Below are 27,757 nucleotides of genomic sequence, written 5' to 3'. Positions count from 1 at the left end.
ACTGAGACATCAGAAAAAGCTTTGAGATCAGAGGAACTTTGGAGGACCTCTGATATCTTCACAGAAACTTCTTTTAATCCAGTTGGGATTTTTTCACATTTAAATGAACTTTGAACTCAGAAGCTTAGCTACTTTTCTAACTAAAACTGCTGGTTAAAAAAAAGATATTATACACCCTACATGATGCCTGACTTTGCTAATTCATATTACTTGCAGTACTTTGAGTAATATTCCTGCAGATCAATGCAATGCAATTAGCTGTGTCTCTGTCTTTAGTGACTTTTGTGTCAAAGAAAATAATGCATGCAACTACTTTTTGTTTCTCAAGCTTCAAGCCATCCTGCATCAGATCTACAGAGAGTAATTCCTCTTCCAAGTGTTTCAGTTGATCCTGGAAAGTCTCAGAACGTTTCTCAGCTTTCCGGCTCTGCTCCATAGCTTCTTGGTACAATCTGGTTTGATTTTCCAGAGCTTCAGTCAATTTAGCTATTTGGGTTTCAAGCTGAGATACCACCTAGGGAGTAAGGAAACCAACAAAATATATGCAGCTAGGTAAGTATGGAAAGGTTAGAAAGATATGAAAGATGCATCTTCAAATTGTTAAAAAGAGGGTAAAATACCTGTCTTTAAAATACAAGCATTTAAAATGCAAGCATTTAAATCTGCTGTAACAGCAAGGAGAAAATGGCAGAAGTGATAACATGTGAGACACCCAAAAGTGAACCTCAAAAAACACACTTAAGACAACTGACTAAAAGGGTCTAATATCCATAAAAAGATAATACAAGCTAATTTATACACAAACTTTCCAGAGATGATAGCAAAACAGGCACACCTGGCAGTCAACTAACACTCTTCAAAATAAGCCAATAAAATCATTAGTCTATCTAGGAGCTGAATGGAAAAAAACAGTTAAGTGGTTTAGAAAATATATGCAGTATGTAGGTAGACTGTAGATATGGATAACTAAGTCTCAGAGGAGTCATTAACTGTTAAGGGATGTTTAACTGAAAGATTTTGCCAGAAAAAAAAAATACATTAATATTAATTTCTGTAATCTAGCAAGAGCCCAAGGCTAAAGGATAAAATCCCACAACACAAAACTAGATTCACAACTAATGTCTGAAAACATTTCTAGCTCTACAGTGTTAACTTTGCAACACCTACACATAATGCCATGGTTGTTAAATTGTAAACTATTTCTAAATTAAATGCTTTAAAGCATATGATTAGCGAATTCTGAAAGACAATTCTATCAAAAAAGTTGCTTGCTTCCTTCCCTCTTTCCCCTTTCTCCTCTTCTTACTGTCACATAATTATTGGGTTATGCAATTAATTACGTTGCATTTGTAACTCAGTGTTCAAACACTCATCTCCATGCAGTCTCTTCATTTTACACATCTGTTTGCCTCCTGTTAATAAAATAAACAATAGGCATACAAAACTCCCATTAATTTTAATGGCAAAAAAAGTTTCCCACTTAGACTGCAATTAAATATGAACAATAGTTTGCACCCAGTCCGCCTAAAAAAACACTGAGAGATTACTGCTGCTCACACAGTGGTAGAAACACTGAACAATAATAATGCTGCAAGAACACACATATTTTGTGCTTTTCTGCATGATATATCTCTCAGCAGGGGAAAGAAAAAAAAAAGAAATAAAAAACCTTCAGTAATCCACAAGTCTTGTGCTGCTGCCAGAGAGCCCAGAGTCCCTTTACCAGGCTGCAAAGCAGCCCTGGGAACAGCCCAGCCGCATGGGTCTTTGACAGGCTTTAAAGATCCATAAACATGAGAAGGTGAGGCATCATACCACAGGAGGTGAGACCACAAAACCACCAGACTGTCAGTTTATCTTCCAGAGCATCCTGGAATATCCTTCATCCTTGGCTAAGGGACAATCAAGAGCTTATGGATTTCCTAAAACAGAGTTGCACTGTTATTATCCATCCATACCTGTATCCAAAGACTTACAAAGGCTGCATTTTTGGTCCTGCAGTACTCACCCCCATGATTTTCTGTGCCTATGACTTGTGCAGTTTGATCAGCCAGCCTGCAAACAAACACTGCCTGCTTTTTGTTTTAATATGGCTAGCAGATGAACTAACACCTTTTATTTCTTGTATTATAAGAAGCTGCGAATGCTCTTTTCCAGAGGCAGGTCCTCCCTTCAACACCACCCTGCTGCAACTAAATAACCCTCACTAAAATCTTGCTGACCTTTTTCTCTCATAATAAGCTTTTAGTAGTGTAGCCTAGTCAATTTTGCATTAAGAGTCTGTACATCAATATGCAATGACAAAACCTGATAAAATTAAGGCAATGTACAATCAGCTGCAGGTAGTTAAGAGAAACAAACACTTTAAGCTATATGAATTTTAGGTGCTGCCACAGGTCTGCAACAAAACTTGTCAAACAGAAAGGACCTGAACCTGACCCTCATAACCAGGACCATGCTCTGTATGAACTGAGAACATTTGCTTGCCTTGGACTCCAGGTGCCTGTGAATCCTTCCACTATGTTACAAATGATAAATGACCAACATACCCAAGAGCTGTCCAAACATATTCCAATGATACACGTCTTACAATAACTGCTGAAAAGACCATTAGGACACTGATACAAAGCATTTACTCAACCCTGAAGTAGAATACCTGTCACTGGACATTGTGAGAGTAGATGTGATTTATTTTTTTAATGTTAATGCTAAGGGCTAGTGTACACACTACAACTAACTCAAATGCCCTTCAGATACCAAAATCATTGTTATTAGGAGACATAATCTTCAAGAGCATTTCAGATTTCACAGAAATTCTGACTATAGCAGTTTCATAGAAAATATGACTACAGCAGTTGCAGTGAATTATTTTCTCAAAGGCCTTTTGAAATATTTTTCACAGCTTATTCTGACAGGTGCATGTGCAGAGGTGAACCAGACATATCTGCCCAGGTTTGGATGTAAAGATGAACATTTTGTCAGTTCATCTAGTATGCAGTCCTCTGTACAAAATTCCCAGAGGAGATGCAACGATGATTTAAAAATTATAAACCAAAACCTGTTTAGAGAAGACATCAAAACACTCAGAGAGGATTCTCTTTCTCCCATACTCTTGCACTCTTTTCCAGATCCCACATACCTAAATTGCAAAGGCAAGCTGTCTGCAGAATGTCCTGACAGAAACCATACAATCTTTACTCAGGGAAAGAGAAGACCTAATTGTAACCCCCTTCCTGTTACACATTAACACATTCATTAGCACATGTTTAATTTCCAACAGCAAGGCAGCCAGCTGCTGGATTCGTAACCCTAGCTGTCCTGGCATCGCTGCTGGATTTCAGCCACAAAGGGACTGTTTTGAAACAAGCTGGCTTGGGCACCAGCAATACTACAGGCTGATTAACCCTGCCAAGATGTTTTTTGACTCACTTGTGTACGTCTTTTACTTAAGGTTGCTCAGTTTTCTGAAAGATCTATCTAAGGAAGAAATCCTATCTGAAGACAATTAATCTTTTTCTTGATTGATTGATAGTAAAGCATACATATCCTAACACTGATGTTGCATCCAAATCCTGGAAAAAAAAAATCACTCAGAGATGCAATAGGAATCTGATTTACAAATATATACCAGCATGTATATTCCTTATAAATAGAACCTCAGAATATGTTGAAGTGGGTTTGTGTTTTTTTAGTTCTGATTAGCAGAAGGGAAATTAGCTCAATGCAAAACAGCTTTTTGATGACAAAGTCTATGCTCTACTAGAAACGGATTCACAGATGCATAATACTGGCATTTTAGCTTAGTTATTTCAAAGCCCCTAATCTTAATACAGAAACTCTTCTGAGAATAGATGCCAACATTGCTTTAGTAACAAAATTCCCTTTGGAGCCATGCAAATATTTTTCAAAATGAGACAGAGCAGTAAAACATTAAAGCTTCATCACTTAACATACTTAGCAAATACAGTGATCAACAAAGTTTCACCATTCAGCTTCAATGAACAAAATCACCAAACAATATTAAGTTTAAAGTTAACATTTATCATTTAGGAAACTGAGCTACGATTATTTTCTTTTATTTTTTTTTAAGGAAGAATTAGCATTTTGGGTTAGCATTGCTAGAAGCATAGCAGGTGATTGCTGTATTTGCTAGCAGAGGCAGAATGCTATGCTAGACCTACCTGACATAGCTCCTTTATTATATAAAAATAAATCAAAAAAAGGTGGAAACTGTTAGACCAGCATCTTTGTTCCAAAGCACAGATTTAGGCAGCAGCAGATTGCAGTTGATAATTGCCCTGTCTTGTAATAAAGACTTTCTTTTAGCACATAAATTTAATTTTGATAGCAATAATACTGAAAACTAAATCTATCTTCATCCTCAGACACGCACACTCACACCCAAAAAAAAATGTTATTTTCCATTGCAAAAGTTAACAGGTCTTTCAGTGGAAGGAGAAGCAGGTTATAGCAAATAAATGAATTTTAATACGGCTATGGAGGAATACCTGGTTTTCTGAACACTAGTCTCTTTACCTCTAAAATAAGAATAATCACAGCTGTTTAGAAAAGGATCTGTTGATTAGTGTATGTTTTACAGTAGCTCTCTCACAGAACACAACTTTTTAAATCAATGCTATTACTTGGAGAACAAGACAAGTTCTTCTCAAGCAGCTGAAAAAGTCCATAACTGCAACAAAATAAAGACCAATCCTCCCAATACTACCCATCTGCAGGATGGGCAACCCAGAATATAAGCTAATATTAAGGAACAAAATCAGGAACAATAAGAACTGAAATAAGTACCACACACTATGCATGTACTGCAGTATATCCATAAAAAGACTAACAGCTGCTCAATATGGTATGCAGACTTAGCTGCAACTGAATCTTACAAAAGCAGCAGGTCACCTGAAAGTATTCCCAGAAGCAAAACCTTTTTAGTCAATAGCTACTTAAATTTCCCCTTCTCAGCAGTCCTCAGCAGTCTTCAACATAATCAACATCTCAACAGAGTGTATTATATGCCAAAACACCAAACAGTGCAAACACAAATGCACATAAAATTCTTATTAGATTTCAATTTGAAAGCATTTTGCTTATGGAAACAACAGTCCCTGACATATAGCAAAACCATATGTAAAGAGCTTCCATATTAAAAAGTTCCTGACACACTTCTACTTCAGTGGATCTCTTTCAAATATCAAGAAATTTCACAAAGCTTGCTTTCATTGAAATCTGGCATACTGACTCTCAAACTAAGGTATAGGGGAGCTGGTTTGTATTTTTTAATAAAATATCTAATCAAATTGCACAAGGATATTTTCAAGAGTTATTTCTTCTTGCACAGAAAATAAAAAACATTTGCTAACATAAAAAACTATCACATCAGCAGGAGATGCTAGAATCTTAAAATCTGTAAAGGAGAAAGAAATTGTTTTTCGGTGACTCAGTGAAAACAACTTTTGATTTAGTGGGTGACTTTTAATTGCATAATAGGGTTTACTGACAAAATTAATATATACCCATTTGAGAAAGTGCAGTGCAGTGTCAGAATTCTGACATTGGTCAGACTGCATTTTGGCTTGCCTTCCTCCTGAGCTGTCCATTCTCTACCTGTACACGCAAACACATCTTTGCAAACACTACAAGCCCGAATGCCTAGAGCCAAAGCATTAGAATACCCACCTGCCTTCCTTTTGCCTTTCTCCTGTATGGTGAACAGCTATGGTTTCAACAATGTTTAAATGTAAAAGTACTTTTTTCTTTTTAGGTGCAGGTTTTCAGGATTGAAGAGAAAGAAGATGCCTGGGGCAACTCATCAATTGTATCAAATTTGAGAAACAAGTCGGTCCTTGAAGTCACTATTGTGTCTTTTCTTGTTGGCAGTATCTATTATTCATTTCATTTCATTTCTGACTCCTTTCTATCTAATAAAACATAGATGTTTTTCACCTATTATCTCAAATCAATAGACAACAAAAATTAAAGATTTCTGTAATTCAAAAATCTGCACTGAAGGAACCAACATTTTAACAGATTAATAAAATTAAATAGGATCCAAACAGAATAAATACACAAGTTGGGTGAGTACACCAGTTGCTAACTTACTATTTCTTTGCTCTCCTCTTTGCAATTTATTTCTTGGATCCTCTCCAAAATGGACTTCTCTGAAGGTTTAACTGCTGCAGATCCACCACTGAGTAGGGTAGCAATTTGCTCTTTAAAAGACATCAAAGAGCTCTGAGCAGTCCTGGCCTCTTCTCTGCTGCTCTTCAAGATTCCATCCAGCTCATTAGAAGATTTCTTCAGATTGTGCAATTCCCACTTTGAGGCATCTAAAGCTTTCTGGTTAGCAGTCAGTTTATCTTGGAGGTTTCTGATCTCCATCTCCAAACTCTGTCTCCCTGTTATAGCACTGTCAAGATCCTAAAATACATGAAAGGTTAAACCAGTGTTTTAAAATTTGTTATAACCCCCTCCATAAAAGCAGGGAATAACTCAGAAGCAGGTACTGTAGACAGAGAAATTTAGACCCATGCTGGTCATATGGGTCAGCCTCAGGGCTTCATAGGAGAACTCCTACTGAAACTAATGAAAGCCCAAAGCCTACTGTAATCACACTATAGACTAACCCCTTGCTGTGGCCTGCAAGAATGAATACGTGAGTAAAATTTTCAGGTAAACACAAAATAAGTTTTTATTGTAAAACTACTACTATCTTATTTTTTCATTCAGATAATATGATTTAGAGAACAAATGGTGAACAAGATGCAATGCAAATAAAGTACTACAACTCAGAAGGGATAGGATAGGATAGGATAGGATAGGATAGGATAGGATAGGATAGGATAGGATAGGATAGGATAGGATAGGATAGGATTTTTCAGTTGGAATAGGCCTACAATGATCACCTAGTCCAACTGCCTGACTAATTCATAGCTGACCAAAAGAACACAAATGAGCTCACTGAATACAGAAGAATTAGAGGTGATCTCAGAGATTAGTTTACCTGAATGTGACAAAAACTCCTGAGATTATTTATACACAGAAATGGAGACTGAGAGGCCAAAAAAAAAAAACAATCATGATGTTAAAGACAGCCTAAAAGAGGGTGCAAGTGCTCAAATACCAATTTCACCTCAAAGAAGATATCCTTAAATTGTGAAACACTTGGAAAAAATTTCAAAAATGGAATTATTCAGACCTACGTCATCTTCTGAAGAAAGTAAAATCCCTATTACCATAAGGTTGAATTTGCCCGAGTTGAATAGCAGAAAGTCAGTGAAGAGCTACGTGTCTTCCTACAGAGCCTACAACATCCCCCATCTGCTGGTCAGCTGGACTGTCAGTGTGCAAAAGCCAACTGGGGAAGGACTAATGGGATGGTGTCTCTACCTAGTATCCTTGTAAGTTGGTGGTTTTTTTTAAGTCAGTCTCCTGCATTTCAGAAGTAATACACTCAAAAACAATATTGTCCTCATCAGGAAAACACCTGACACCCATGATCCTCTTTTCCTAAGCTCAGAGGTTTTAAAACCTTCTGATGAATCAAGACTCCATTTGGAAAGAAAAAAACAATAGCCAGCACATATATATCTACATCAGTTGCATATGAAATATTGACCAAACAGGGCAGAGCAGACAGACAGAACTGTGTATCCTAGCACATGATACAAAAGCAAATGATGGTAGAAAAGTTAAAGAAAAATAACTCATGTAAACATAAAAAAAAAATCTCTCTCATGCAGTCAACTTGTGAACTTCTTTCCTTTCCCCACAAAACCAATAATAAGAGTGCTTACACATTCATATGCAAGAATAAAATTTGTGGTGAAAGCAACTAATACTACAGCAAAGACTGTCTTCATTCTTCAGGCTATTACCTGATTGCTAGGAACAAACGGGAAAGAATATTACCTCACACAAGACACAAAATTATGCCAGAGGAGCTCATATTTATAAAGAGCCATTGAATTTCTCTGAAAGCTGCAGTTGTTTAGCAGTGTCTCAGTAAGTGGATTGATAAGAAATAAGATTGAGTACACTGGTGTTAAAGAATTGTTCCCAGTGCAATTGTGAATATGGTGACCAATTGGCAATCTCTCAGGGTCTACATGTGCTTGCTGTGTAGCATAGTGAGTCATTTGTATTGATGGCATACATGGCAATCAAGTAGTAAATCTGGGAGTATTTATGTAGATCAACAGTGAGGGTGGACAAAAAAGGAGTTTGGGTGGTACATTTGGAAATGAAATATAAATATACAATACTAAAAATACTAGATTTTTAAAATAGCTTCAAAAAGGCAAACATGCAAACACATAAGTGAAAATGAACCAAAACAAACCCTGCCATTTAGGAAATTATTCGTTACTAACCCTTTCTAAAGTAATTGCAGAACTCTCTTGGGAACAAATTTTGGCATGATTCCTTGCCATTTTCTCCTTTTAAATTCTAAACTGGTCCTATTAATAGCAATTTCCCACCTGTGCTCAGAATTACATTATGGTAATTACAGCAAAGAAGAAAGAGTCATTCATTTCAATTACAGTTTTCAGCAGTGTGCATTTTTCCTTTCAAAAAGGCTGTGCAAGAGTAGTTGCAAGTACCAGGGAGTTTACCTAATTATATAATCTTGTTTCAAATTATGAACATCTGCAAACAAACACAGTTGAATCAAAAGAGCTAGACCCGCATCATTGAACAGTTCCCAGAAATTTAGAGACTGTGACATGTAAAGATGGCGTCCCAACAAGAAGCAAACCCAAGAGCCTAAGTGATCAATGCAAGCAAACAACTTCCACCACAGAAGACTGAGAGGGTGAAACCATGACAGTTCATGTTTTTTCCTTCATTCCTCAACATTTATGGCAAAAGTCCCACAGCTCTGAATTATATGAAGGTTTTGGTATGCATCTTGTACGATCACCTGCTGGCACCCTACCTGCTCTAGACTAGAGAAGATATAGAAGTAACCGGAACATTACACAGGATGTTGGCAAGGCCTCTTTCATGAGAAATTATGTGTTCAATATTAGGACAGCTGTGTTAACAGAAAATGTGTTTAAGCTGTAACAGGTGAGGAAAATTACTTCTGTCTTTTAAGCAGAGAGGAGTCTTTAATAAGGGATGGCTAAGAGGGCTGTATTTAACACTCCAAAACAAAATGAGGGAGATGACCGCATTAAAGAGGCAAGCAAATGAAAGATGAAAAAAGAAGTGATAAGGTCTTTTATATAATAATACATACAATCATAGAATGGTTTGGGTTGGAAGGGACATTAAAGATCATCTAGTTCCAACCCCCTTGCCATGGGCAGGGACATCTTCCAATAGACCAGGTTGCTCAAAGCCCCATCCAGCCTGGCCTTGAACACTGCCAGGGATGGGGTATCCACAACTTCTCTTGGGCAAACTGTCCAGTGTCTCACCATCCTCATAGGAAAGAATTTTTTCCTAATATCTAACCTAAATCTGCTTTCTTTTAGGTTAAAGCCATTCCCCCTTATCCCATACCTACATGCCCTTGTAAAAAGTCCCTCTCCAGATTTCCTGTAGACTCCCTTTAGGTACTAGGAGGCAGCTCTAAAGTCTCCCTGAAGCCTTCTCCAGGCTGATCAACCCCAGCTCTCTCAGCCTGTCTCCATAGCAGAGGTGCTCCAGCCCTCTGATCATCTGTGGCCCTCCTCTGCACTCTCTCCAGCAGGTCTAGATCCCACTTATATCGGGGGCCTCAGAGCTGGATGCAGTACTCCAGGTGGGGTCTCATGAGAGTAGAGTAGAAGTGGAAAATCACCTCCCTTGACTTGCTGGACATGTTTCTTTCGATGCAGCCCAGGATACAAGATGGCTTTCTGGGCTGCAAGCGCATACGCTGGGTCATGTTGAGCTTCTTCTCAACCAGAAATAGTGTGTCTGTTCAGCACTAGAGAAGTGATTGTCCTCCTGTGCTCAGTGCAGGTGAGGCTGCACCTCAAATACGATGTTGGTTTGGGCCCCTCACAACAAGACACTGAGGTGCTGGAACACATCCAAAGAAGAGTAATGAAGTCGTGAAAGGTCTTGAGCACAAGTCTTACGAGGAGTAGCTGGGGAAACTGGGTTGTTTAGCCTGGGGAAAAGGAGGCTCGGGGGAGACCTTATCACTCACTGCCACTACCCAAAAGGAGGTTGTAGTGAGGTGGGGGTCAGTCTCTTCTCCCAAGTAACAAGCAATAAGAAGAGGAAATGGCCTCAAGTTGCACCTCAAAAGGTTTTGACTGGCTATTAGTTAGGAATACTGGAAAGAAACTTGGCTAGAGCAAATAAATACAATGTTTTTTAAGGACCTGCTTTCTCAAATGTGGCAGGGTACGTTGTGGTGGCTGAAGCTTGCTGAAGAAGACTGCCAGAACAGTGTGATGGCCTCTACACACTTAAAGAATGTTATAATTCTGTAATTATGATTATCACTTATCAATCACTTATTAATCACTATCTGGACATACAGAAAGAAAGAACAGGTATTCTGATTCTGAGTCTAGAAAACTGAGCAGCATTCAAAAGTTATTTTTATATCAAATGCAAATTTGATACCCAGCACTGCCAGAATAAAGGTATGCAAAGTATTTGCAGAATTCCAGAAGCAAGCTCTTGCAATATTTGGTCAGAAAGCTGAGACGTTTAGAATGCTAACAGAAAGTATATTACAATGAAACAGCTTGGTGGCTTGCTTTTGATACTTATATGACTTTTGAGACTGCATTGGTTTCTGTTCTTTGCTGTTCATTACTGTGATGCAGTGAGGCTGAGAGGGGAACAGGTGAAACTATCATTCACTTGTCAATGTTCTTCAAATGAAAACCAGCTAACTGCAACAAATGCTCAAGCATCAAATACACTAAAGGAGACTAAAGGGAATTACCCCCACTTACTAATCTTAAAACATAACCAACTGGCTTTCATTTTCTTCATTGAGAATTTCAGAATCTACAATCTGTTTAGGAGACCTTTAGACAGCTGCCTCCACCCTAGACATAAAGAAAGGCATGTGGTCAAGAAAGAAAGTTCACAGAAATCCAAAGGAGCAGGAGTGAAGAGCTACCTGGCCAGAAAAAAATGATTCAGAGGTGGCAGGGAACAGCGTGGTGACTGAGGCCTGCTGGAGAAGGCTGACAAAACTGTGGGATGGCCTCTATACTCAGGAAAAATTTTGAGAGAAAACTGGGGAAACAGGCTGCCATCTCAATCTGTAATACAGAAGATGGCCAACATGTTTGGCCCTGGAAGCTTCAGGCAAATGATGGCAAGAGTCACTTGTACTTGGTCTGTGCTGGGTAAACTCTGCTGCAGGCAATTCCATTAATTAAAGCCCAGAAAACAGTCCAGAAACACACCTCTGCATCTGCTTCTTCTGGTACAGGAATAGTATGGATCTCTGCTTTTTACCTTCACAGATGAACATGTCACAACAGTTCATGTGCTAAAACTGTGCAGCAAAGTATACAACAAAGTCAAACGACAAAGTCAAACTGACTTTATCCCACTGATGCCATTCCTGTAACGTAGTAATAAATCCACCAGGGTAACAGGGGATGCCATATACCCTCTTTTACATATGTGGAATTAAAGCATTTTTTGGTTTTTTACTTACTTTTACAATACTGAATTTTTGAATATGCTTCTATGAATACAAAATCTTCACAAGAGGTTTACTCAGTATCTGTAAATTTAAGTAGCTGAAACAGCAACAGAGAAATCTACAGATTCTAGATAGGCACTGATGGCACACATTTCATTTGAAAGGCAGTACTAATAATTTAGTATGACATTTCTGTAAAATGGTGTTAAATAAATTATGTATTTGGCATATGCAAGATAGGAAAATATTTTTCATAAGACTAGCTCAACTCTGGAAATGTTTTGACAGTCAGAGCAAACTTGCAAAACAAGTCACAGTTGAAGCTCTCGTCTTGGTTTAAAACGTCTCCTGACTCCAGCTTACTTAGTGAGCAAAATACTCTCTGTTCTTACTCACACACCTGTGTCTGAAGTGAAGTATGAGAAAAAAAATGTTCTCAAAAATGACTTGTTTAACTTTTTGGTGCAGGTTTTCACTTACTCCCCTTTGAATCTGAGAAATTTTTGCACAGCTTGGTAAGAAATATTTTCAGCAGTAAGTAAAATTTGTGACCCTTGTAGTACTTAACATTTATCTTCTTCACAACAAATTTGTTCTTCTCCAGAGCACACTCTCAGCTGTTCCTCATCACCTAAGTATTTTGCCTACAGCCAAATCAGAACACTGCATCCCAAGTGTATGGTGGTGGTGGTCTGTTCAGGAAAAAAGTAATGCTAGGGGTGTGGGGAAAATGTTGCATTACATTTGAAAACTTATTTGCACAAGGTTGCCTTTATGTTAAAAAATTCTACAAACTCAGTCACACACAACTCAGTCTACGTTTCTTATTTTCTTAAAGTTCTGGCCATCAGATTTAACCACCCTGGCTCTAGTACCTGTGGGAAATTTTCCTTACATTTTTATTAAACTGCTCATTTCCCACAGTTATCACTCAAAGTACAAAGTTATAAGGAAAACTGCAACAGAACTTTATTCATCCATCCTCTGCAGTATACAAAAACCCCTAATGACAAGCATTCCTGGAGCAATTAAATCCTTAAATCATATCCTTTTTCTTTCCAAATCATATCTAGGTGAATTTGGTGAATACTTGACTTACAATTTAACTTAGAATTCTAATTTCAGCATCATTCCTCCTGCACAGATTTCCTCTATGGATTCCCCACAGAAAAACTGTGCTTACCTGCAAGAGCCATGCTACTGCCTGCAACATTTTGAGTACAAGCCAACTGAGTATTTACAGTTCTGAAATACAACTTCATAATAATAAAAAGATAATCTAGGGTGTCTGGAAGTCAAGACACTTTACTTCCAGTTCCTTAAGAGAAAGAATAAAATTGTGTCCTATCAATTCTTTTCAATTTGTCATTAGAATTTGTTAGAGAAACTGAATAAAAGAATCCTCACAAAACTTGAAATATCACATATATATAAAAAAGCATGTTTTCATTGTTCCATGCTCATGACTCAGATATACTCACTCATTAACTCTATAAACATGTGTTTATTTACATGTTTGTGCAAGCACAGAAAAGTTTAAAGTAATATGAACGAAGCAAAAATAGAAATTTGCAAGCATCATTGGATGACATCAAATCTACAACAGATTTATTTTACACAATGTTATTGCTTAATCTCCATATATTTTGAAGCTTTTAAAAAGTTGAGAATAACTGTTGAAAAATGTCCTTTTTAGGAAAGACCATAATCACCAGAAGTCTCTCAGAAGCTTTTTTTCTCATACAACTCTTACTGAAAATTAATTTGAAATTTTGAGAAAACATTTGAAAACCAAACATACACATCATGCAATTATGTACCTTACTAAGTTTTTCCATGTCTTGATAGCATACTGCTGCCTTTTTCTGTTCCTTAGTCACTTCTGAAGCAAGCCTCATGATAGTTTCTCTACTAGCTTTGGACTCCATCTCATGGATGTTGATAGCTTCTTGAAGAGAAGCAACCTGGTCTTTTAGGGTCAGATTTTCTTTACATATTTCAGAGACCTAGAGAAATAATTCAAATATTAGTAAGTTTTTTAAAGCACCTAAAGCTACATATATTCATCCCAGTACACATGCTCCTCATCATCTCAACAAAGGCATGGTGTTATTGGTGACCCCTAGGTCAGATTTATAATTGTGCTCTATTATTCCTTTCTAAAAAGAGTAGAAAGACATTGAAAAAGAGAAATATATTCCCACCAGAAACCCACAACTTAGTGTAATGTAGTTCAGATTTACTCCCACACAACCTGCATGATCTATTAAACAGGTGGAAAGTTACTGTCATTACATATCTGCACTTGACATGAAGCAGATGAGAAAATGAAAACAGATCATGTAGCTAACTTCATGTGAAAAGCAGACAGTTTCAGTTTGGATTGTTAAGATTTATATGCCTCTCATTTGGAATGAGGAACTGAAAGCTGCATTTATGCTTGGAACTTTTTTGGCATGGGGAGATTTGAGTTAGTAACAGCTATCTCATAAGCATATTCAAGGACAGGGCCAAATACCTGGTGGCTTGCTGTTCTAAGCAGCTGACCCCTTGGAAAAAGGAGTCATTTCCAGGAGGATTCTAGGGCTGTTTTGATACATTACACTATTTCTAAGTGGAATAAATGAATGTGGGCACTTCAGAGAGTGCATAAGGTAAAAAATGTACCCTAACTCCTACTGGCAAGATGTTTGTTAAGACTAAGACAGATCAATTCAGCCTTAAAGAAAACCATGATGTGGAAAAAATAGAAGTGCCATGACCCCAAACAAACGAGTGACTAAGGTTTCCTAATGCACAGAGTTTTCAGCACAAACTAGATTTCCCAACTAGATTTATTACTATATTGTTAAAACAAGACACCAACATATACTTTTCTCTTTTAAACTGCAGTTATTTCCTTAACTTAAAGCATGTAAGAGTTACAGCTTACAAACATTTTTGCCTCTAATGACAACTAGACAAGTTTTATTAGAGCACCTAATACAATTTCAATGTGCCTGTAATATTGTAAGGGCAAGTACTCAAATAACTATGATATGTACTTAGAAAATCTTAGTATATTAAGGAATTCCTTATAGACAGAACTCTTATAATAACATGAATATAATGAAACAGAATTTCCCAAAACACCTAGTATGCTCTCAAATGCAGAAAAATAGGGACAGCAAAGAATAGCAGAACATGGGGGGGGGGAAGCATAAAATTGGGATAAAATGCCCTTCAGCAGCATTGATAAATGTTAAAAGAGCATAAAAATAATTTTCCTTTCTGGAAGCTTAGTTTTTGGAACTTCAGAAGTATTCCGAAGATAGATAAATAATAAAGTTTTATGATTAAGTCTCAAAACCACCACACAGTAATTTATAGCTTTTTGTTACAGGGCATAGTTAAGATTGTCTTAGGGTATGCCATTTCAGATGTTTCTATTTATGGTATGTTGGCTTGAGACAAGTGTTAAGATCTAGTGGCGGAGTTTGCACATCACCTAGAGACTCCCAGTGTTAATGTTTTCAGGAAAGCTTTCAAACAAGTATCTAACCAGGGCTGTACTTGGGAACCACAGGCTGATAAGATATTTATACAAATAAGAGAAGACTGAGTTCATTGAGGTCTATTAGTGTTCAGCACCTTTGAAAATCAGCCCGATGTGAAAAAAAATGTCTTAAATGACAGCATTATCTGCAGATCATTATTTAGTACAAAGATTCCTGTCTTCATCACTTTATTTCTTTGACAACCAAATATTTTTTTATTAAATTGCTATACTGAAACCCTTGCCTACACATAATCACCTTTGACATTAAATGTTCCTGTGGTTTCTCTTTTTCTTTAATGTCTGTGTCCAATAATCCAGAAAGCTCTGTAAGAAGCTCTTCATACTTTCTGCTGATTTTAGAAGTTTGAGTCATGCTTTCTTCACACTCTTTCAAATATTTACTGGACAGAAAAAAAAAACACAGACATCAGTATGAATGTTCTCTGAAACAAAATTCCAGGCAAAAGACATTATCCCAGGTTTATTGCTAGCTTCTGCATACCACAAAATGAATTTTAAAAGTTGAGTATAATTCTCTGTATCTGTTATTTAAAGACATGTAATTTTATTTGTTACCTTATGTGCAAACATTTCTTCATTTTGGATTTTGATTAACATTTTAAAGAATATTCTGTGATCCCAACCTAATTCTCAGCACAGGATTTCAATAAAACACAAGAACCAGGAGAAATCAATAAAAAGTGCTTTCAATATATTAGAAATGGGGGCTACAAGTGAAAGCTTAGGAAAAAGTAAGGGAGAAAAGAATGAGCAAATTACAATAAAAACATGCTAACAGCACTTCTCATCCCCTCTCTAAAGAAGCTGATAGTGCTGATCAACAAGCTCTGGGGAAGAAAAAGCCTCTCTAACTACACTAATGGAATTGTAGGACATCCAGAGTACCTGCTAAGGGAAATTTACGAGCAGAAGCAGAGATGGGGGAGACTATTTCACTGTACATACAGACTTGTGCAGTGTAACACTGCCCATGAAAGGGATGGATCAAAACAGAATATATCAAGGGACTATGACAAAAGTATGAAGAAAAGGCAGCTCTTTGTCATCAATTTCATCTTTAAAAGTTGCCTATCATGGGGATACACATCCCACATGAAATAATGTTATCATCTTTAACCGCAGGTATCAGGTTATAGAGGCTCTGTAAGAAGGAACAACCAAATAACAGAGCAGTCAGTTTAACTCATTGGCAAAATGTGGTTACATCCCTCCTGTTACCAAAGACAAGCCCAGCAAACAAGCATTGCCACTGTCTGCATGAGTAGCAAACATATAAATTAAAATCTTGTTCATGATGCTGAAACACTGAGCATCACTTCAAGCTGCGCCAGGAGAGGTTTAGACTGGATATTAGGAAAAATTTCTTCACTGAAAAGGTAATCAGGCATTGGAACAGGCTGCCCAGGGAAGTGGTGAGATCGCTGTCCCTGGAAGCATTCAAACACCGTGCAGATGAGGCCCTCAGTGACATGGTTTAGTGATGGACTTAGTAATCCTGGGGTAAAGGTTGGATTGATAATCTGAAAGGTCTTTTCCAATGTAGTTGACTCTATGATTCTCTGATTCTGAAAAACTACAGAGAAACAGGTTAACAAAAAAGGCCAAACAAAGCTCAAAGTGACTAGTAGGATAACCCAGATATCAACTCCAATACCTCTCAGATAATACCCATGAGAGAGGTAATCAGTGGTAGAGTGCAAGAGACAAAACTACTGAGCTTCTAGTTGAGAAACAAGGTACTTTCTAAAGCAAGTTCTTCACAAAGATTTGACCACTAGAATAAAAAGAGATGTGAGATATCACCAAACACATGAAGCAAATATTTCATTGAAACTCATTTGCTTATCAAGAACATAGCATTATTGTCAGTTTTCAAGGTGGGTGTGCTTGTCATTTCTGTACTAATTCTTTTCCATATCTGATTTTTAACTCTCTAGGTTGGCAATCAAACAGTCAACAGAGCATCACTCCGTAATCAAAAAGCAGCATGAGACTCCTATAGAAAATGCACATTGAGTGTATACATAGTACTTTAAATAGCTATAGAACAGTGAGCAGAAGAGATGGTCCATGAAAAAAATTAAGCTATTGCCTTAGGAGGAAGATCAGCACAATTGTTCCAATGCTGCCCAGTGGAGGAAGGTGGAATAACAACAGAGAGGAATGGAAAACATCAATTACTGCTCTTGACAGGACAAAGATAGTTCCATGTGCTACTGCATGGCACACATGGTGAGCCAAAAGAGCTCTGCCTTCTGTAGCAGGCACTGGCCCTCAGAAAACAAGAGCCTCACAGCTTCCTCACCTCTGAGCACCTTCCTCTCCTGTGTAGTCCCAGCCAAACTAAGCTGTGACATGCCACTTAACTGCTGTCCTGATGAGGGGTATGTCGGAAGTGAAAAGCTATAAGGTTCCAAGAACATCCAACATGCATGCCTGTATGTTAGAATATTGTACAAGATTGACCACCAACCCTGCAAGCTGTTATGTGGCTCTGAAAAACTGAGGCACACCACACACAGAACCATGCCTCCTTCTAAAAATAAACAATCTGAAGTACAAAGAACATACTTGACAACCCTACAAATAACCTAATTATCTTCAGTAGGGCCATAAAGATGTGAGCACCTAGAAAATAGGGAATCAGGTACAAAAAAAGTAGAAAGGCAGGACTTTCACAGTTTTGCTAGCTCTTCAGAACTAATGAGCACAGACAAAGGGAGGAAAGGGAGACAAAAAAAAAAAAAAGCTTTTCACAGTTCAGGCTCTAAATATACCTTGGCAATAGACCTGTTAAGTAAAAAAGCACTATTTTCAACAGGAGAGGTGTTGAAACCAATCACACAATCCTGGAAACCAATCACACAATTCATTAAACATTTTTTTTGCTATGTCTCTAGGTATAGGATGTAAACATGAATTTCATGCCTACTGGCTTGCTCTTCCCTTTTATTAATGGTTTTCAGTGAAAGCCTTTCTTGAATACCTAATCAGGACTTGGCATGTGCCAGGTACTACTACGTTTGCCAGACCAAGCGACTAAAGCTCATTAAGTCATATATTGACTAGCATTAAGTGGCACATATAACCATTAGCTGATGATGAGAAAAACCTTTGAGAGCATACACTGTGGATTTACAGCCAGTGCAACATGTTTGTTCCTTCCAACAGAGTGCATTCACCCTCTCTTTCCCTTTTGCCAGCACTCTTTGCCAGGTGCACAGTGAATTGGACCTGGGATTTGTAGAGCTGGAAATTAAGCTATTTATTTTACTGCAAGAAGTAGCACTTTAAAGAACCTTAACCATATGTCAGAGACTGTGATATTCTCTATGTTGCTAGGATGCATAATACACTTCTTGGCTTAACTATCTCCTCACTTATATTTGGGTCATACCTAAAATCTTTGGTGATCAACATCATTACTCTCCATGCAGGGCTTTTGTCAAATCATCTGGTAATAGACAAGTGCACTGCAATGGATTTCTCTAGATTTTAAAATAACTTCATTATCCACTTCTAATGTACAAAGCCTGAAAGAGCTGTGCAGAGTACTGAGTTGGGAAATGCAGACATCTGGTAAACACTCACCTTGCTGTTAAATAGACAGTATCGAGAGAGAAATGGATATAAGCCTTGTAATGGTGGAAAAAAATCCATTATAGAAGTATACAAGGTGTCAATATAATATGACTGACACTGATTTTGGAATTTTAGAGCTCAGAATATTTTTATACCACTCAGTTTTCTTTGTGACTAACATTGTTATCAGTCTCCATCCCACAGACCTGAAATATTAGTATTTATGCAGAACTGACATATCAGTGCTCTGACACACTATGCTAACAACAGCATAGTTAAGGATACTATATTTTAATAAAAGTTTTATGCAATCAGTATACATGTTTAAAAAAATAAAAAATGCACACAATGTCCAGAAGTAAGCAGAAGTCAGAGAAAGCTAACATTACTGAAAGCTGCACAGTAATGTTAACAAACATTAACACGCTCCCTTCAGGATGCTAACAGCTAGGAATTACACCATGTTTTCTTTATTACTCTGCTCCTAATGGACAGGTTTACATTAAGGAAGAAATATACTTGACACTGTTCTGGTTCCAGCTGTGACGCAGAAGAGGGGAAAATAGACCAGAGCAATGCAGCAGCACAGTCGCTCACCACTGCACAGCCCACGCAGCATGTTAAGTGACAAGTAAACATCTGCAAAAGATGCCATTTGATAAAGCTGGACCAGGGCACTACACAGTATTTCCAGGTACTGCTCATTGTGAGTGTGCTATGAAAGGCACAAGGTCTGCCTCAATGCAAAACGCCATTTATGGGCTAACAACTCAAACCAAAATTCAAGTTCCAATACCTTCCACGCTTTCAGGTACAATGGTTGTGCAAGACACTGTAACTGAATTCAGATCTGCAATAAAGCCTGTCCACCAATGTATTTTTCTGTCCTGGCAACAGCACGATTCTGTCATCCCAAACAAAAATTGTTTCTTATCTCACATGAATCTTACTTAAGTTTGGCATTTTGCTCATGAAGCTCCTCCTTCAGCTCCAAGTTTTCCTTTAATGCCACCTGAGCTTTCAGCTCAGACTGGTTTTTAGAACTGGCAAGCACATACACTTCTTCTTCCATCTCCTGAATTCGGGCTTGCAAAGACAGGAGGCGAGACATCTGTCTAGCATTGTTTTCCTTGTAGCTTTCAGCTTCAGACTTCAGCTCTTGAAAAGAGGCTTCTTTAGAGACCATTCTGGACCTGAGTTTAAGAAGCTACAGATAGAAAAGAAGAAATGTCATTAAAAAAAGAAAGAAAGAAGAATTTTGCCAAGATTGAAATATGTGACTGAACTACAAGTTTAATAATATGACAAGAAGCACATTGGAATGAAAGACTCAGAGTCTTCTCTCCCTACAGGATTGAGTGGAGGTACACAACTTTATTTTCATATACCTAGGAAAAAAGCAATAGGAGAGGTTTGTATAAGCAAGTGCTGCTGTTGTGTAATACAAATTTTCAAGGTAATCTCTTGCAGATAAATTTATTTACAAATTCAAAATTTAAAACAGTCCACCTTAACTCACCTACCTTATGCATCTACATTAAATATTGACACCACTATTCCCCCTTTTCTGCCTGCCTCCTCCCAGTTCCGGGGCACAATTCCAGAGATAATCTATACCTGGAGGGAGCTGTAACAGCACAGTATCCTGTTGTATGAGGGTGGAGCCTGTTGATGCTTGCAGCATATTCAAACAAATTTTTGGAGATCTGTGCTGTAGACACGTGGTAGGCTTATCTTTGGCACACGGTTATTTTTTGATCTAATATCCAATCAAATGCAGCTGGATTTACACAGAAACAGCAAGAGAGCCTTTTAAGGAAGGGTAGGAGGAGGGACATCACCACCAAATGTCAAGGACCTCTTGCAGAGATGATGCTAGAACTTCCCAACAGTTTGTGGAGTTTTTTACTTTCCTCTCCCTCTTTTAGCTAAAAATACCAATTTTCTGCCTTATTTCTGCTATAAGCTTTTCAGAAAGACTGAGCTTGAGGCAGACACACCAGGGACACAAAATTTCAGTGTGTTTTATTTTGCTTAAATGAACAAGTCATTTAAAACGGATTTTTTTTTTTCCACGGTAAGGGTTAATGCATGTTTCAGCTTTCCTGAATGCTTTGGATTGCAGAAGAAAGCAGCAAGATGCAATACGAAACATTAACCTCCTACTAGGTAAAATTTATAGACAAATAATTAAGCCACATTAACTGTTCCTTATGACGTGTGCTAGGGCTTTTAACTCATGGCAAATATTTTAAGGCAATAAATATTTAAGATATTAAGCTGCAATTCAGGATGTCAGGAAATTCATGGCTCTGCCAGAGGCTTCCAATGTGACCAAACCAAAGATACTTAGAGAAATTCCAGGAAGCCAGTGAGCCAAGTGCCTTGGAAAAGAGAATTCCTGCTCCTCCTGCTCCCAGCCCACACGCTTGTCCTCTCCCTTGCACCAGCTCCGGTGTTTGTCTGACTCCTTCACAAACAACTTAAAACACAGCTGGCAGAAAAGAATTCATTTTCTACAGAGGAAGAAGAGGAAGGGGAGCTGGCCACGCCACAGGGAAAAGGCTAGCATCAAGGAGTCAGGCAAGAGGACCACTCTTGCAGCAGCAACATAATCTCCAAAAAGCTTCACCTGCAAGCATTGGTTCAAGAGACACTTTGGAGCTGACATAAAGGAGCACTGACTTCAAGAAAATTAGCTCTGCCTTTTCCCAGCCTGATGGGTTTTGTTTCTATATTTCACCCTCTTTGTGCTAGCAGAGGTATTGATATGGCCATAAGGTGAAACAAGACTGGGAAACTGGTCTGGGTAAAAAACAACCCATAAGGAAGACTTTATTTTTCAGTTGCATCAGTTCCTCAACAAAAAAGGGCACTGTAAAACTACACATATATCTGTGCCAGCACTAGGGATGGGGCAGTGTAGGGAAGGAAATTAGCAGCTAAAGGAACAAAAGGATTGCTTTGCTTGGCAGCTGGACCAAGCTATGGTAGCTTAAAGTGTCCATAACCTTAAAATTTCTCTGTGGTTCAACTCCCCATCTGCAAAATGTGATATTTTTTCCTCTGTCCATTGTCCTTGTGGTCAGTTCCAACTGCAGAAAAAGCAAGAATAATCCCATATCATAAGTTTTACAGAGCACTCAGCAGAACAAGGCTCTGACCTCAGCTGGGTCACGAAGGTCTTTATTAACAAGAGCATGAAGCTGCTTTCTTAACTATCCTTTTGCTTTTGCAAGCACAGTGCTGGAAGAATCTATAAATCAATCAGTCATGCTGGCAAAAAAGCCATTCAGCATTTCCAGTAATGCATTCTTTCTATGAGAACACAGGATTCTCTCTGGCTTTATAAAACTGAAATTTAAAGTACTGGTCCTGTGTAACTATTAAATGGAGGGGAACTCTGCAGTAATTCCAGGATCAACTGGTCAAATTCAAGCTCAGACAATGGACACTTATCCCTATAGTCCTGGCTGAATACTGTAGTAACAATTCATTCTCCTACAATATTACATGTTCTTGCTGTTTCCCAAAATTAAAGAAATTTTGTTTCATTGATAGGGCCTTTTTTAATTTTTAGTATGAACTCATAATCATTTCATTAACACAGAAGCCAGGAGAGGGAAATTCACACTGAAATTCTAAAAAGAATGTTATGAGAAACAAGACATTCTGTATTTAAACAAAGGTTTCTATTCTTTGCAGAAAGTGATCATAAAGAATCCTTAGGTTTGGAGAACGATTTGGAAGTATTTTTAAATGTACCTCTGACTGGGCACAACCATACTTCACTGAAAGTGCTGCAAGTTCACTTTGAGCAGTTTCAGCTGCAGCCCAATAGTGATTCATCTGCTCTCCAGTGACAAGAATATCCAACAGAACGTGATCATGAGATTCCTGGGAAGGCAGCATGAAAACAAAACCATTAGACATTGCATTTCTTTTTTTTTTGAACATTTTTCCTTCAGTGCTTTTTCACTTGATTAAGATGCTCAAGGGCACTTGTTCCAAACCTGTTATTCCCAGAGTAACTTTCTCTCAGATTCTTACTGAAAAATAGGATAAACAGTCACTTTTATACCAGTCACCACTTTCATCTGCAAGTTCAGCCACCAACACCAGTGCTAAGGTATATCAGCATGCAAGATACACCCTTCTCAACAATCTCTTGGCCTCCCACCATTTTCGGGTTATTTCCAGTAATTTCTATGTGGTTTAGCAAAATTCAAAAGGCCCCTCTTCTACAAACTTATCCTGTCACTTCTTCAACTGATGTAAACTTTAAGCAAAAGAGAGTGCTCAGGTGTTCCTTATGCAAACAACAGCTTTGGCTTTTAGACTTCATATAATGGTTTGTGTTGAAGGGACCTTAAAGATCACCTAGTTCCAACCCCCCTGCTATAGGCAGAGACAACTTCCAGTACAGCAGGTTGCTCAAAACCACATCGAACCTGGCCTTGAACCTGGCCTTTAGTTACATTTACATGCCTCCTCATTTTCATTTTGGACGAAATGGCTCTCAGTCTTCCCTATGCCACTCATGGTTTTGCAGATTTCTGTCACATCTCACCTCCACAGTCTCCCTACCAGATTAAAGAGTCCATGCTTACTCTGACACTCCTACCCACTCCTAAGGTAGTTTTCTGGCTTGCCCATTTGGACTGTTACTTATAACCTGCCAAGGCTAAAGGTCCTTTTAAACTCCTTCACTTGGACATAACTTCAGCTTTCTGAACGGTACTCCCTTATTCCCAGCAATCACCATACTGACTCTTTTCACCCTTTTTCAAGCCCTTCTGATCGATGGCAAGCACTGGCTCTATGCTTCTAGCACAGTCTCCTTCACACTACTTGTGCAATTCTTTTAGCTGTGCCTTTTAGACTCTTCATAGTAAGCTTTCTCTTCTATTGTGTGGTTTTGCTTATCTATAGTAGAGCAGAAATGCATTGAATTTCTTGGTCTTTGTTACTTAAATCTTTCAGTATGGAAATTCAGACCTCAGGTCTTCATAGAAGTTTTCTTAAAACCTTTTTCTTTTTTTTTCCCAATCAATAGTGGCTACAGAATGATGAAATTTAACATCTTCAGAACAGAATCGTGTTTAGGTGATGCTGGGCACACATACTGCAGTGGACACAACATGAGATTTGTATTCCATCAGCTCCCACACAGGACTGAAACAAAACCTCAACCATTTAGGTGTGTATTACAAAATGCAAATCTCCCCTAGCTAATGACTGCTGTTGAAACAGACAGCGACAAGATGTCTTCACTTCATACTATTCTACATCAGCATTGGCTTCCAGGCTAAGATGAATGACAAGTTCAGCTCCTATCCATTCTAAATAGGAAAAAAAAAAAAAGAGAGAAAAAAAAAAACACACAAGGACCTCTCTAAATAAGCGAACATCCAGTAAAATAAGCCTCTACCAAGAAACACACACAGAAATCCCTGGGGAATAAGGCAAAACTACTGGTTCAGACTGCAGATTGTAGCAGAAAACAGATTACCTTGGATTAGTTTCTATAATACTGTCAACACTTTTCTTTAATCTTTCTTCAAGTACACACTGGATTAGACCCATCAAGTGTAATCGCATTCATCTCCTTCAAAGACACTCAGCTGTGCTCCTTCACGAAGGAGTTGCCACTCATCAAGCCAAACTGATACATGTAGTACAGCTCACAACCGCATACAACATAGTGCACAATCTCACAGATAAAAGGGCTGCTAATTTTTTCAACACTTTATCACCATTCTGAGTGAGAGAGGGAAGACATGTGCCATCTCTTTGCTACTTTGTCTTACTTTTTGCTTTATCCCACTTGTTTCACATTGTACAACCACATGAAATTCTTTGACAGGTTTGTTGTTTTTTTTCATTCTGGAATACACCAGGGCTCCAAAGCCATGGATAGAGCTTGCAAAGTTACCACTGTGTATGTTATTTACGTATGTTGTTATATTTATATTACTGTATTGACGTATGTTTTCTTCCCTAAACACAACCACTTATGATTTTACAGAAAGAAAGAATACATCTCAAAAATACTTCAGATTATAGCTGAAGAAAAAAGCTGGAACTTCCAAAACCTACATTGTCATACAAATTTAGATTTTAAAATGATGGGCACTTCAAAGATGCAGAAACATACCTAGACGCATTTAAAAGAGGTTTAAATGAAGCCAGGTTTAAAAGTCAATGGGAATTACCATTTCACTCATTTACTGTCTTAGTGAGATTTACAGAAGCAGATACAAGGGAAGTTGGTATGATTATCATACTTTTGTCAGGGAATGTGCGCGATTTAATATTTAAGAAAGTAGTTTTCTATGTTTTGCCAGCAGCCATTTACAAGTCTGATCATTAATCATACTTATAGCAATGCAGTTAATTTGGCATGACTCTGCTATAGGGGTGAAATTTGTAATGCAGATGTGGCACTTTTGTATCTCCAGAAAAATTCAGATTTGTAATGTTTCATGAGTACTGTGTAGTTCGTAAGAGGCAGTACACAGGGAAAGCCTTATTATATTATCACTCAATCAGCTCTAAATAATTAAGGTTTTGAGTGTTGACGTTGTTAACTTCATGATCGCTTTCCACTTACTTGCAAGAAAATGAAGTGTCTATTTCACTTCAAATGCATTTAGCTAAAATCTAAAGAAACTAAATCTATATTTTAGCTATAAAGAAGCTGAATATATATTTTCAATACTTAACAGTAATATCTATTTGTACCTGTGGCTTTATTAGCAATAAGATTCCTTTAGAAGATTAACAACATAAGGTTTATGTTGTTATTGTGGGGGATTTTGTTCTGAGCTTTTACCAAGTAACTACTTTCATCTCCCTGTAATCTGGCCTATAGTTGGCAGTCTTCACCTGATTTGGAAACAACAGAACTCTGTTGCAGAATGACTCTAAGAGCAGGACCATAGAGGACTGTGCAAGCAAGGCAGGGGGTGGCCCCCACAGGTAACCGGAAACCGGACATGGGAGGAGAATGTGGAGGAAGCTGTGTGGGGGCTAACCAATACTGTTGTGCCAAGGAGGAGTGGCTGAATACCACTCCTATATATATGTGAACTGCGTCACAAATAGGGTAGAAGTTTGCTTATCACCCATGTTGGGTTGGCCTGTCTGCTTCTCCTCGGCGCTTACAGAACTCCAACAACATTCAGTAGTTTTATACCTCATCATGTACTTTGAAATTGGCCAACTGTTAAGTCACTCACTCCCATTCTGCTCTTGAAAGCTTTACTTTTATTTCCTGCCTACATTTCTTATTTCAACCCTGACAAATGATGCTACTACTGCCTCCCTTTCCCAAAATATATGTTAAAAAAAACTCTAATGAAACAGAAAGCTGTCAGTAAGCATTTAAACACTGAGCACTACCCTGAGTAACTTCTCAATGTATTGCCTCTTGTCCATAGCAGAGGGACACTACTTCTTTCCATTTCCAAAGTGTCTAAGCACATTAGGGTTGGCCTACCAAAAATAATGACTCACAAACCTTTGTAGATTACATTCTCCCTTTGTTTCTACAAAACAAATGAGGGAAGAGGGAAAGAGAGGTATAAAATTAAACAGTATGAGGCAGTATGATGACACATGACAGTAACTTTTCACAGAACTGCTTTACTAAACTGTGTTATAGGTTACCATCAACAAAGAAAGGCATAAAAGCAGAATACTGTGCCTTTCAGGACAACAGGGATGAAGAGGAATTTGTGTATGGGCTGAACTCCTGAGAAAGGGAGCTTAAACATAATGTTTTGTTTGTAACTATTCTAACTAGGGCTAGAAATTTGATGTTAAAAGTGTGTTGCCATCCACAACCTAACTAGCTTAATCTGATTAAACAATCAAGACGTGTTCTTACAAGCCATTTGAAAAACTACCTTGTGCAAATAGATTTTAAAAGGAAATTCTATTCAGCATGCAGAGGATATTAAATTTTTATTGTATTTTGCAAAATAATCTATTCTAGTATAACAAAATATAAATTTTATAATGTATTGCTTTTCATAAAATCAACAGGTTAAAAAGCAAATATTATAAAAATAACTATAAGTTTCATGAAAATCAGGCACTGAACAGTTTTTAGAGATATTTTCTGAGTCAAAGAGAGGGAAGGCAGGTAGCACTTGGCTATTGCAGATTTTTCTTGGTAGCAGCAGCTAGCCAGCCAGTGTGCACATCACTTTCAGAATAGCCACAGCAGCTACACACCGATGAGTGTGAGAAGGGTGAGCCACTGTTACACAGTAAGTCAGGTTTTATTAAATGTGTGAAAGCAGACTAAAGTGAATCAGAGTCACTTTGGAGGGAAAAAACCTGTTCACATATTAGCCAGCCTGCATGTATATTTTTGGTAAAGTTGTCTTCTTTCTACATAACAGTTTGCCCAATTTGTCTGTCAGAGATCTCAGAATGTATTGGCAATGCTTTATTAACATAAATCAAAATTTGCAAGTAACATTTCAAAACCATTTCAGTCCTGTCAGTTCCCCTTCCACATTTTAAAATGCCAGAAATACGCAGTTGCTTTTGATAACTTCTCATTCACTGAATTCCTCTTTCCCAATACCCAATTACTTTTGATCACTTCTCGCTCAGTGAATTCCTCTTTCACCTCTCTGATTTCTGCTGGTTACTATGCCCAACTCATTGCTTGCAGCTTGTGCGTGTAACTCTGAAGTTATTTTTCTGTTGTTGTTATATGACTGTGGAGGGTTTTATGCATTAGTATTTCTGGAACAGTGCACCAAGTGTTCCAAACAGCTCAAATAAATCACCAAAGGGATTTTCTAAATTCCTTTCAGAAGGGTACTGCTTAGCTCTACCCTCCCTCCTTTTGCAGTAATCATTGAAAGGTATTACTGAAAGATAAAAATCACTCTCTGGTGCTGTTCGTCTACTGAAGCAGCCAATTTCAAGCTTGATTAGTAGGCCCGAACGAAAATTTCATGACAATCATAATG

At 37.9% G+C, this 27,757-nt stretch overlaps 1 protein-coding gene and 1 long non-coding RNA gene across 3 annotated transcripts in view; both read right to left on the bottom strand.

The window, feature by feature from the left end:
* Window positions 1-23,193, bottom strand: part of CCDC170 (coiled-coil domain containing 170) — a 32,054-nt gene extending 8,861 nt beyond the window's left edge. The window contains exons 1-6 of one of the 2 annotated variants that reach the window (XM_061471581.1): window positions 22,530-23,193; window positions 19,715-19,971; window positions 15,418-15,562; window positions 13,444-13,629; window positions 6,112-6,429; window positions 314-514 (exon numbers count right to left, since the gene is read on the bottom strand). In XM_061471581.1, the coding sequence (XP_061327565.1) occupies window positions 314-514; window positions 6,112-6,429; window positions 13,444-13,629; window positions 15,418-15,562; window positions 19,715-19,971; window positions 22,530-22,721 (1,299 nt within the window). In that variant the 5' untranslated portion in view covers window positions 22,722-23,193. The remainder of the gene's footprint in view (window positions 1-313; window positions 515-6,111; window positions 6,430-13,443; window positions 13,630-15,417; window positions 15,563-19,714; window positions 19,972-22,529) is intronic. The other variant, XM_061471580.1, reaches the window with a different exon arrangement.
* LOC133278595 (uncharacterized) overlaps window positions 1-27,757 on the bottom strand; it is a 398,225-nt gene that overhangs the window by 325,783 nt on the left and 44,685 nt on the right. The gene's annotated exons all lie outside the window — the stretch shown is intronic.

The sequence above is a fragment of the Pezoporus flaviventris genome, unplaced genomic scaffold, assembly GCF_033815535.1.
Source record: "Pezoporus flaviventris isolate CSIRO_AGI_PZ_B2104156 unplaced genomic scaffold, CSIRO_AGI_Pfla_v1 ptg000066l, whole genome shotgun sequence".
Lineage (NCBI taxonomy): Eukaryota > Metazoa > Chordata > Aves > Psittaciformes > Psittacidae > Pezoporus > Pezoporus flaviventris.
Note: the sequence above shows the minus strand (reverse complement) of the source record. Positions and strands in the feature narration are given on the sequence as shown.